This window comes from Urocampus carinirostris, chromosome 13, assembly GCF_059441175.1.
Source record: "Urocampus carinirostris isolate Australia breed hairy pipefish chromosome 13, RoL_Ucar_1.0, whole genome shotgun sequence".
In the NCBI taxonomy this organism is placed as follows: domain Eukaryota; kingdom Metazoa; phylum Chordata; class Actinopteri; order Syngnathiformes; family Syngnathidae; genus Urocampus; species Urocampus carinirostris.
This window is the reverse complement of record NC_142361.1, coordinates 35095836-35108769: the sequence shown is the minus strand read 5'-3', so window position 1 is coordinate 35108769 and position 12934 is coordinate 35095836. Positions and strand designations below refer to the sequence as shown.

The window sequence follows — 12934 nt, the reverse complement described above, 5'->3', positions numbered from 1 at the left end:
GGTTGTCTCTGGGGCCTCCTGTCCGTGGGACATGCCCGGAACACCTCACGAAGGAGGCGTCCAGGATCAGATACCGAGCCACTTCATCTATGCCGAGTCCCTCCCGGATGAACCAACTTACCCTATCTCTAAGGGAGAGCCCAGCCACCCTGCAGAAGAAACTCTTTTAAGCCACTTGTATTGGAGATCTTGTTTTTGGTCATGACCCAAAGTTCATGACCGTAGGTGAGGGTAGGAATGCAGATCGACGGGTAAATCGAGAGTTTTGCCTTTCTGCAGTGTGGCAACAAATCTCCGTGTTCATCAATTTTGGGAATGCAGAAAAACCCAAACAGTAAATCAGGTGTAGATCGGTGGTACCTATTTAAGGATGATGAAGCCAGCACAGGTTGAACATGCATTTGAGAAAATGGGTCCTTCAAAACCAGGGTTGGGTAGGGTTACTTTAACTGGATTACTTTCAATGACTTTTGGATGACTCCAATACCAAATATGCTAATAAGACAAAAGAAACTAAATATGAATAAAATGATGACTCACAACACGTGGTAAGCTTTCGATCCTGGCTTTGATCTCTTTGACCTCCGGCAAAACTAACATAAAATGCAGGGTTGGGTAGGGTTACTTTAATTGGATTACTTTCAATGACTTTTGGATTACTCCAATACCAAATATGCTAATTAGACAAAAGAAACTAAATATGAATAAAATGATGACTCACAACACGTGGTAAGCTTTCTCTTCTGGCTTTGATCTCTTTGATCTCCGGCAAAACTAACATAAAATGCAGGGTTGGGTAGGGTTACTTTAACTGGATTACTTTCAATGACTTTTGGATTACTCCAATACCAAATATGCTAATCAAAGACAAAAGAAACTAAATATGAATAAAATGATGACTCACAACACGTGGTAAGCTTTCTCTTCTGGCTTTGATCTCCGGCAAAACTAACAGAAAATGCGACAGAAACAAAATGAAACAGCTTGCCAACATCATTTTTGCCGTTCCATGTATTCCGTTACTCCCCAAGCCTGCACAAAATTTAGTAATTTAATTCATATTTAGTTTCTTTTGTCTTTTATTAGCATATTTGGTATTGGAGTAATCCAAAAGTCATTAAAAGTACTCCAGTTAAAGTAACCCTACTCAACCCCGTTTAGTCACATTGCATTGCTGCTATTTTGAACAGCACTGTAACAACTCCCCAGAAGTTGACTAAAACCCCTTTTTTTTGCATTTATTATTTAATTTAATTTATTTTTGTTAGTATATAAAATGCAGTTGATGTTTTCACAGTGTTTATCAAAACTGATATACAGAATTGGGTGGATAGTTTTTTTTGTTTAGAGGTAGATTAATGCCAGAAATGATAATGTTATTCTTTGATAAAAGCAATTAGTTCTAAGATGATCAAGCTGTCTAGAAATAATACCCTGTATTAGTTTGATGCAAGTGTTTGAAAAAGGCGACATTTGCAAAATCAAGCACTTTTTGTTGTTGTTATACATATATTACAAAGTAGAAGCCCATTTCTCAATTGAAAATTTAAAAAAAAATCCCTAGGAGTAGAAGTCTTTGTTTTGTTGTGAATTTATTTCATAATCAGGCGTGAATCATGGTGTTCCCTCTAAGCTGCGCCCGTGAGCCATTGCGCACTGCTCACACATTCTCAGCGCACAAGAAAATCTAGCCAGCGCACAAAAATCAGGGCTCAAAATTGCTAATTAAAAAGCGAATTAAGTCAAAGTTACAGTGCATGAAATACACGGGTTCCCCTGACGTTGTGTCCTAAATGCGGTATTTTGAAGTCGAGTCGAAGTAGAACAAAGTTGAGTAAAGTGAGTAGAGTTTGTCGAGAACCGGCTTCTTCGGCTCGGCTCACTAAAAGAAACCGGCTCTTTCGGGTCCTAAACGGCTCTTCGGGTTGTTTTTGCTTCTTTAATCCCAACATGACCAAATATGATGTAAAATTATGCACAAAATGACTTAAAGGAATGGGGAAATAGAACAAAAAATACCAAAATGAAAAAGTAGTGAAAAGCTGAGAAAAAAAAGAAAAAGGAAGAGGAAAAAAAAGGAAAAATTTTGAAAAAAGCCAGAATAAAAGAAAGAAATGCAGGAAAAAAGTAAGAGGACAAAAAGAAAAAAGTAACAGCTCGGAAAAAATAAACACAATGAGGTTTTTTTAAAGGAATTTTTTAAAAAAGTAGAAAAAAATCACAAAAAAGAAGAAAAAGTTTGTGTTGCATTCAAATAATTTCCAATTCTATCAAGTGAATCTTGTTGCCAACATTGTACTTCCACTGAAAAAAGGGATTAAGTACAGTTCTGTATCTTACAACCGACTAAATAAGCCCCCCAAAATGTCTATATTATGTGACAAAATATGTCAGGAAATAAAAAGAAATGGATATCTTGTGAAAGAATTGTCAGAACAAACGACGTTTGTAAGCCGTACAACCTTTGCAATAGTCAAAAATAATTTTGCATTGCCGGAAACTCAGAAAAATGTAACGTGATGTCAAGTTTTGGACATGTTTGATAATGATTTAGTTGCCACACTTGGGATTGTTGTTGCTCACTCTTGTTTCAAGCGTTGCTCACCCACTTTGTGTGAACGTTCAGACCCGTGGAAAATTACAGGGAACATTGGTGATAACAATTCCAAATATTTGTATTTACTTTGACTAAAAAGTACCAGATATGAGGGGACATTACAATAGCAGGTTACCTAATATCCAAACATAGCTTAACATCTACTGCCATCTAGAGTTTAATATCAAAAGTCGGATTAACCTCAAAACGACACCTAATGACTGTATTTCTAATATCACCATTTATTTAGGTTACAAAGAAAAGTACAGGGTTGGGTAGGGTTACTTTAACTGGATTACTTTCAATTACTTTTGGATGACTCCAATAGCAAATATGCTAATAAAAGACAAAAGAAACTAAATATGAATACAATGACTACATTTTGTGCAGGCTCGGGAGTAACTGAACACACGGAACGGCAAAAATGATGTTGGATTTATTTTCATTTTGTTTCTGTCACATTTTGTGTTCGTTTTGCCGGAAATCAAAAAGATCAAAGCCAGGAGAGAAAGCTAACCACGTGTTGTGAGTCATCATTTGATTCCTATTTAGTTCATTTTGTCTTTTATTAGCGTATTTGGTATTGGAGTAGTCCAAAAGTAATTGAAAGTAATCCAGTTAAAGTAACCCTACCCAACCCTGATTTTATGTTAGTTTTGCCAGGGATCAAAGGGAGCAAAGCCAGGAGAGAAAGCTTACCACGTGTTGTGAGTCATCATTTTATTCATATTTAGTTTCTTTTGTCTTTTATTAAAATATTTGGTATTGGAGTAATCCAAGAGTAATTGAAAGTAATCCAGTTAAAGTAACCCTACCCAACCCTGATTTTATGTTAGTTTTGCCGGAGATCAAAGAGATAAAAGCCAGGAGGGAAAGCTTACCACGTGCTGTGAGTCAATTTATTCATATTTAGTTTATTTTGTCTTTTATTAGCATATTTGGTATTGGAGTAATCCAAAAGGAATTGAAAGTAATCCAGTTAAAGTAACCCTACCTAACCCTGGAAATGAATACTCTTACTGAAACCAACATCAACAACGGTCAGCCATAGAACAAACTAGTTAACCCAGATGGACAAGAAAAACCTCATATTTCCACAAGCGTGTTTGTTTGGTTGCCTCTGTGAGTGGACATAGTTTGATCGCTTGATAACGGTAAAGAAAACCAAGGTCCATTTGATGCACATGAGATAATGGTTTATTAGGATATTTCGAGTGATTCTTCAACTATACAAAACATCAGGTTTACCAGGACAACAGTATATTTACCAAATAAACCCAGGTCTGGTAGTAGTTTGCGCTTAATACTTGCAATAGCCTCACTTTTTCAAGCTGCTGAAATCCAGATTTCACTGTAGTGTTCCAGACTTATCCAGGGAGGGTAACCCGCTCCAGAAGCCTGGTCTGTATCGATGGACTTCCCGGCTGCAATCAAGTCTTTCTGAAATTGTAATGCATTGCTGCGTGCCTCTGACATGCTCGGTCTGTTTCTCAGTATTCTAGAATGGAAAACAATCGATTCAGTTATTGATCACCGATAATTGACACTGCAAGTCGCAATATGTGACGTAAAACTCTCAATTTTGACTGCAGTTGTCATTAGAATTAGAATTGTGTTGAAAAAAAAAAAGCGATCCAAGCGTTTTCTCAACCGCATCAAGCTTTCTTATTCCACTTTCATTTCTAATGAAACGGCTCGCCTTTTCTTTACATTTTACACCAACCAAATTGAAGGTATAACAACATAGTGAAATCTGTTTACGACAAGATTAGATGTAGGTGTCAAGAACCGGACCAAAACGCGTGACGGTCTCACACAAGCTTTTTATTTTACGGGAAATGGGGAGTCATGCCTGTTCGGCAGCGCTCTGGCGTGAAATGATAGGAAGCCAGAGGCTGCAAGATCGATATCAATTGCCCGAGATGTTATCGGACGGATGGGGTCGATACCGGACAGACAGGATAGATAAAGAAGAAGGATATTGAAAATAAACAGGAGAAACTAGACGGGAACGAAAACTGGAGAAAATGATAAACAGGACAAAACTGGAAACTGAAATTAAACGGGACAAAATAAACGGGAACAATACCGAGCAGGAAATACCAACAGGAAACAGAACAGAGTCAAAACCCACGTCTTGCAGGGCAGAGGTTCGTTGACGGACTGACAAAGGAGCTTAGACAGAAAGCCAATCTGTTAATGAGCCGCCGCTGGCGCCACATGGGCGCCATGGCAACCGTGATAGAAGGTGTCCGGCGTAAACATATACTTAAGACTTAAATGAGAACAATTAGATTAAAAAGTTTGTAAGGATAAATTGGAAACCGCCCAATTTGCGCCAGCTGCGGCTCGTTGACAGATTGGCTTTCCAACTATTTAAGCTCAGTGCTCTCACTCTTCCGTGGTCAGTTCGTCAACTAACCTCCAGACTCCTAACCAAGGCGTGGGTTTTGACTCGGTCCTGTTTCCTGTTGGTATTTCCTGTCCCGCATGGCCCGGTATTTTGTCCTGTTTAATATCGGTTTCCAGTTTCATTCCAGTCTAGTTTGTCCTGTTTAATTTCTATACTCTGTTTTGATATCTGTCCCGTTGTTTGATATCGGTTTCCAGTTTCGTTCTCGTTTAGTTTGTCCCATTTAATTTTCATATCCTGTTTTGACATCAATCCTGTCCGTCCCATCCTGTCCGGTATCGACCCCATCTGTCCGATATCGGCTCGGTATATATAGATATTGGTATCGATCTCGTTGGCCTCTGGCTTCCTATCATTCCATGCCAGACTGCTGCCTAACGTGCATGACTCCCCATTTCCCGCAAAATAAAAGGCTTGTGCGAGAAACGTCACGCGTTTGGGTCCTGATCCGGTTCATGACAAACGAATCACAAAAGACAGGCAAGACAAGCCATAAGTGTTTCAGAACAATAATGCAATGACAAAATTCCCAAATCAGTGGAAAAAGAAGATATGTATACCCATTTTTCGATACATGAGTAAAATGTTCCCTTGTTTAGGGTGGTGATGGCCCTGGGTAATAAACTGTCTCTGCCTCTGTTAGCCATTGTTTTGTTTCAAGGGTCGATTCAATCGACTAAAAAGAAAACAGCCGAAGTATTCATTTCTTACCTGACATAAACAGTTCCCTTTGGTCTCGTTTCAAACCACACATCCGTGCCACTCGATTTTGGCATTTCTCTCCCGTTTGGAATAAACCATGACAAGTTTACTTCCATGGTGTTCGATTCGTTTTTTTTCATGACCGTGATGAGGATTGGAGCGCTGTCGGGAATCGGATAACCTGCGTGAAACAGACTCCGGATTACAAAAAAATCTGGAAATAAAGACTTGAAACACCAGGCGGTGGACAAACTATGGTCCACAACGGGCCCTTCAGGCTTCGTCATTTGGCCCGCTAAACCCTAAAAGGTCAAGCTATAATGAAATTATAAATATATTAGCGTAAATAAAGTACTACTGATAAAAAAAAAAAAACGTGTTTTTAGGTGCAGACCTTGTCCCCGTTGTCCCTTTGTGTGTTGGGTTGAATCCCTTAAACACAACTACAAAAATACGACTTCAGTAATATTTAAAACATACTAAAGAAAAAAAATACCACTATGGAACTACTACAAAAAGTCTGCAGGAATACTACAAAAATACTACTTTGGAAATTAAAAAAAAAAAAAAAAACCTCTACCACAAAATACCACTGCAATAATACTATTCTATAAAAACATTGTTACCGAAATACCACTACAGAGGCATTATGAATGAAGTACTGCAAAAGTACAAGAACAATATACTACAAACATTATAATGTGGAAATATTAAAAATAAAACTAAAGGGATATTACACAATTACTACTTTGTGAATACTACAATATGACTATCAAATTAAGTGCTCAAAAACACGGACCTATATATATATATATATATATATATATATATATATATATATATATATATATATATATATATATATATATATATATATATATATATATATATATATATATATATATATATATATATATATATATATATATATATATATATATATATATATATATATATATATATATATATATATATATATATATATATATATATATATATATATATATATATATATACACACACACATACATGTGTGTATGTGTTTATTTGCTTTCATTCTGAAGAGAAAAATACCATATAACTACTAGAAAAATACTGCTATGTATATATCACCCTTAAAATACTACAAAAATAGAACTACAGTAATATTGAAAAAATACTAAAGGAACATGACAAAAATACCACTATGGAACGACTACAAATAGTCTGCAGGAATACTACTATAATACTACTTTTGGAAATACTTTAAAAAAATACTACCACGATAATACTATAAAACAGAAACCTTGTTACCGAATTACTACGACAGAGGTGTTGTGAATCAAGTACTGCAAAAATACAACAACAATATACTACAAACATTCTACTATGGAAATATAATAAAAAATAAACCAAAAGAGATATCACACAATTACCGTACTCCTCTGTGAATACTCGAAATATACTACAGAAATACAACAAAAATACGACTGCAGAAATACCACAAAAATACTAAAAAAAAAAAAAAAAACTTCAGTTATACTACAAAACTAAATATCAAATCAAGTGCTTAAAACAGGGAACCATTATCTTATTTACTTTTAATTCTGATTGTTTCAAAACCAGGAAAGCACGGCGGCGCAGTGGTTAGCGCGTGTGCGGCACAGTTCTGAGGTCATGAGATCGAACCTCCTGTGTGGAGTTTGCATGTTCTCCCCGTGCTTGCGTGGGTTTCCTCCCACATTCCAAAAATATGCATGTCAGGTGAATTGGCCGGTCCAAATTGTCCCTCGGTGTGAATGAGCGAGCGAATTGTCTGTCTCTGTGTGCCCTGCGACTAGCTGGCAACCAGTTCAGGGTGTCCCCTGTCCACTGCCTGAAGATGGGCTCCAGAACCCCCGCGACCCTACTGAGGATAAGCGGTGTAGATAATGAATGAATGAATGAATGTTTCAAAACTAATTTGATGAGACTAACCTATTTTAAAAGACATATTACAAGTAGGGAAACACGGCGTCGCAGTGGTTAGCGCAAGTGCGGCACAGTTCATGTCTTGGGAACTTCCTGCGTGGGTTCAAATCCAGCTCCATACTTCCTGTGCGGAGTTTGTATGTTCTCCCCGTGCTTGCGTGGGTTTCCTCCGGACACTCCGGTTTCCTCCCACATTCCAAAGACATGCATTTCAGGTGAATTGGCCGGTCCAAATTGTCCCTAGGTGTGAATGAGCGAGTGAATTGTCTGTCCCTGTGTGCCCTGCGATTGGCTGGCAACCAGTTCAGGGTGTCCTCTTCCCACTGCCCGATGATTCCTGGGATGGGCTCCAGCACCCCCGCGACCCTACTGAGGATAAGCGGTGTAGCTAATCAGATCAGATCTTACAAGTAGACATTTGCATGTATATTTATCGGATTTGTTTCCAGGGTTGTCCCCTTAGCCAAACGTTGGAACCCAATATAGCCCCCGATCCCAAATACTTGCCCACCTCTGGACATTTTTGTAACAATAACGGTGCATCTCACAGAAGACCTACCTTGTCTGTCACAGAAGTTTGTCAAAACGCTATTAGCGGCCATCACACCAAGATCGCTGTTTTCCTTTATCCTCGTGCTGATCCAACGGGTTTCGACGTAAACCCGGGTTTCAAAACCCTGTCGAAAGATCAATCAAAGTCCATTCGAAATATGATTCGATCGGCAACTTACCTCCGTCGCCTCAACGAGTTCGTATTCAGGGCATTGTGTTTTCTCGCAAACATTTTCAATGTTCAAGGCTCGGCAGAGAAGAAGAAGGCCGAGGACGAACAGAGCAGAAGTTAACCGTGCCATCTTCTGTGAATCTGCCAAAACTGGATGACCTGGCTTTGCGAACTGTAGACTTCTTTCGGTCAGGTGAGTAGGCGTGTCCTGCAAGCTGAAAAAAAAAACATGACACCTGAGCAATGTTCCCTGTCATTTTCCTTACGGGTCTGAGCGTTCACACAAAGTCGGTGAGCAACGCTTGAAACAACAGTGAGCAACAGCAATCCCAAGTGCGGCAACTAAATCATTATCAAACATGTCCAAAACTTGCCATCAAGTTACATTTTGCTGAGTTTCCGGCAATGCAAGATTATTTTTCTCTATTGAATGAATTGACTCATGTACTATGTAAAGGTTGTACGGTCTACAAACGTCGTTTGTTCTTACAATTCTTTCACAAGATATATATATTTCTTTTTATTTCCTGATATATTTTGTCGCATAATATTAACATTTTTGGGGGCTTATTTCGTCGGTTGTAAGATACAGAACTGTACTTAATCCCTTTTTTCAGTGGAAGTACAATGTTGGCAACAAGATTCACTTGATATCATTGGAAATTTGAATGCAACACAAACTTTTTCTTCTTTTTTCCGTGTTTTTCTAATTTTTTTTTTAATTCCTTTCAAAAAAATCTCATTGTGTCCATTTTTTCCGAGCTGTTACTTTTTGTTCTCTATTTACTTTTTCCTACATTTCTTTCTTTTCTTTTTTTCTGGCTTTTTTCCTTCTTTTTTCTCTTCCTTTTGTTTCTTTTTTTCTCAGCTTTTCACTCCTTTTTATTTTGGTATTTTTTTCTTTTTGGTTCTATTCCCCCCTTCCTTCAAGTCATTTTGTGCATAATTTTACTTAATATTTGGTCATGTTGGGATTAAATAAGCAAAAACAACCTGAAGAGCCGTTTGAGACCCAAAAGAGCCGGTTCCTTTTAGTGAGCCGAGCCGAATAAGCCGGTTCCCCGATAAACTACTAACTTTACTCAACTTTGTTCTCCTTCGACTCGACTTCAAAATACCACATCTAGAACACAATGTCAGGGGAACCTGTGTATTTTTACCTTCATGCACTGTAACTTTGACTTAAGTCGCTTCTTAATTAGTAATTTTGAGCCCTGATTTTTGTGCGCTGGCTAGATTTTCTTGTGCGCTGAGAATGCGCACGCTCGCAGCTTAGAGGGAACACTGAACCCAAGGGTTACTTTTTAATGTACTACTTAATTAGTATTTAATTTATATATTAACGCTATTTTAAATGTTTCAAAACTATTAAAAAAAATAGTACTATTTGCAGACGACAGTAACCTTTTCTATTCAAATGATAACTACATTGACTCAGTAACCTGCATTCATCGTGAATCAATTAACCTAAAAGTATGGATGGATATAGATAAATTATCTTTACATTTAAATAAAACCAAAGTAAAATTCTTTGGTAAACGCAAGGCAAATCAAGATTTAGAAGTAAAAATGGATGCTGCAATAGACATTGTATAAGAAATTAGGTTTTATATAAAATAGACAATAAATTAAGATGGAAAACACACATCAAACACATACAAACTAATGTATCTAAAAGCATTTCAATAATGAATAAAGCCAAAATTATTTTAAAATATAATGCATTGTATCTATGATATTGATCTCTAGTTCTGCCATACTTACATATTGTGCAGAAGTCTGGGGCAAGAATTACAAAAGTTCACTACAGCCCATTTTTATCCTCCAATTAGATCCATACACAGGGTAGGACATCAAGATGATACTAATATTGCCATGATTGCTAACTCTGGTCACCTGAAGCAATCATGTGGGCGCCTTCTGATTGGCTGACGCTTGGTTCTTAAGTGCGCTGCGCCCACCCAGACTTCTTCGTCAGAGTATTACGATTGTAACTCTGTGTGACTCTCCTGCTTTCCCATTCGTCTAAGAACTCTGCTTACCTGTTTTCTGCTTGCCTCCGACCCGACCTGCTTCCGTCCCACGCTACGATCTTCTCTCCAGCCCCGGTAAACTCGACCTGCTTGACTTCAAGCCCTGATCGCTTACTGTTGGGATTATATACGTATATTTATCCTACAGTTGACACAAATATGTTATAAGTGTTCTCAGCCCTTTTTGTATAGTTTTCAGCCTAAGCTGTTTCTCAAGGCCATGAGTTTTTGTTTCTGTCTCTTTCACATTCCAGTGGGTGCACCCTGACCTGTGCATGCCATAACTCAAGTTGTTTTTCTCCAAGAACCTGAATATTAGAAGGGAGGGTTCGGAGACGTCTTCAGAGAGAGCGAGCGAGCGAGGAGGAAATTCTAACAGCTTGGTCTCCGCGGCTCTCATAATGATGATTAATAAAATAACCAATTCTAAAGAACCGATTCTCTTTGTCTTTTATTTCAGAGCGTTTTATTATAAATGTTGGAGACTTGAACACTTACCTAAATAAATAACTGTAGCGAATGCTCTGGGGTTTCCTGGTCTGTTCTGGTCTCCTGATAAACATTTTATTCTTGCAGTCCAAATTATTAAAATTAGATGATTTAGTAAACATTTTTCCTTGCACAACTGTTATTCAAGGTCAACAAAAACATAGTGCCAGAAAACATCCATAAATTATTCATTCGGGAAGAGGGAAATTACAATTTAAGGGGCTGTCGTAAATTCATAATCCCAAAGGTGAGAACCACCAGGAAAAGTATGTGTGTGTCTGTGTGTGGAGTCAAAGTTTGGAACAATTTAGAAGACGAGATCAAACAATGTCCAACTATTCACTTGTTCAAATCTAAATACAAAAAACATTTACTGGCCAATACAGAGATGAAGAAAATGGGTTATGGGGGATACGAGAGATTGGGAATACAACTATGGTTAACTTTGTTGTTATTGTTGCTATTGTTATATCATAACCGATATTATTACTATTATTACTATTGTTGTTTTTATCATTGGTGTATTTAATAGGGAGGATGAAGGGGTAGGGAAAAGCATCTTCTATAACTCATTTTCAAACATATGATGTAACATTATTTTGTTGAGTTAGTTTTTGTTCTGTTTTTATTTTAATGTTCGAAATAAAGTTTTCATTCATTCATTCATTCATACTTTTGCAACATGAGACAATGACAGCATTTCTGGAATTAATGCACCTGGAAAAAAGGCTTGCCTAGCAGAAACAGAGGTTCGCAGACGGACTGACAACAGGGGATTGACAGGACTGGGTTAAAATAGTGACAGGGAGCCAATCAGAACCCGCGGCGGTTGGCGCCAACTGCAGGGGAACAGGTGAGTCACATCAGTAATCATGACAGTTCTTTGAGTAGATTGGTTTGTTTCTTTTTTTTTTCTTATATGTGTAACGGGTGTAATAATAACTTTTGTTTTATTGAAATTCCTGCTGAAATATGTGTATAGTTTTTGGTAAGTGTCCTGCAAGGATGAGTCCAACAGTGCCACCTGCTGGTAGGGGGTAAGGTTTGGTTTTGGCTTTTGACTTGTGACCGGGTTTTTGGCAGTCTACAACGAGCTGCCAACGGTAAGACACGATCTTTTGGCGCTCCGTAAAAAGTTAATTTTAAACATTAAAACCACAGCTGACAAATCTCTCAACATGCACAGTAATGTGATTGATATTGTCAAGCTGTTTGGATTTATTTTCGTTTTTCTGTTTTATTAAAATGCAATTCCCCTTGTAGAGATCAAAGCCAGCAGAAAAGCTAATGTTGTGACTCATTCATTTGCAGGTAAATTGTACCCGTTTTTATACTCATTATTATTTTTATTTTTATTTTCTCATATATATAAAAAGGATGTTGGTTAAAATTCAGACTAAAGAAAAATATGTTGAATTCATTGTAAACGTTAAAAATCCACTATACGATCTCTTGTTAAAAGTATCTTGTTAAAATGGATGTAAAATGTATTGTGATATTCTAAGATCTATTTTATGTAAATTGAAAAGAAAGCTCTTTGATATGCTTTGTGGGCAGTTTTTCAGAGGGAACTGCTACTGAGATCAAAGGGATCAAAGCCAGCAGAAAAGCTAATGTTGTGACTCATTCATTTGCAGCAACTGTAATAATAAAAACCTCATCATCCAGTCCAGCGTGAATGTGGATCTTTGGTGGGACAAGTACACCGCGGTTACATATGTTAGTCAGGATACAGTTTTATACAACAGACAGCAATGTACTTAAAACAGTTTTATGATTCCTAAAACCTGTCGACCTGTACGTTTTTGCCGTACCAAGTTTCTTGTATTATGCATTTTAAGACGTGTACGACGTACAAGAAAATCTGTACGGAAAAACGCAAATTTGTCAATTATGGGTACCATCCAGCAAACACCGACTATCACGAAACGGCAAATCAATCAAGTCAAACGAGTTCGCCGCGGTAGCCTCTATCTCGGTATGGTTTTTTTCGTTACAAACGAAGCGAGCGGTTTGATGCTACTGTG

At 37.6% G+C, this 12934-nt stretch overlaps 1 protein-coding gene across 1 annotated transcript; it reads right to left on the bottom strand.

Annotated features, from left to right (window-relative positions):
- Positions 1–3770: 3770 nt before the first annotated feature.
- On the bottom strand, positions 3771–10219 carry LOC148354429 (uncharacterized). The gene is made up of 5 exons (XM_088351380.1): positions 10150–10219; positions 8393–8600; positions 8221–8338; positions 5721–5892; positions 3771–4094 (listed from the first exon to the last, which is right to left on the bottom strand). Exons 2-5 carry the CDS (start codon positions 8513–8515, stop codon positions 3923–3925), a joined length of 585 nt encoding a protein of 194 aa, XP_088207506.1. The 5' UTR covers positions 8516–8600; positions 10150–10219; the 3' UTR covers positions 3771–3922.
- Between the last annotated feature and the right edge of the window lie 2715 nt (positions 10220–12934).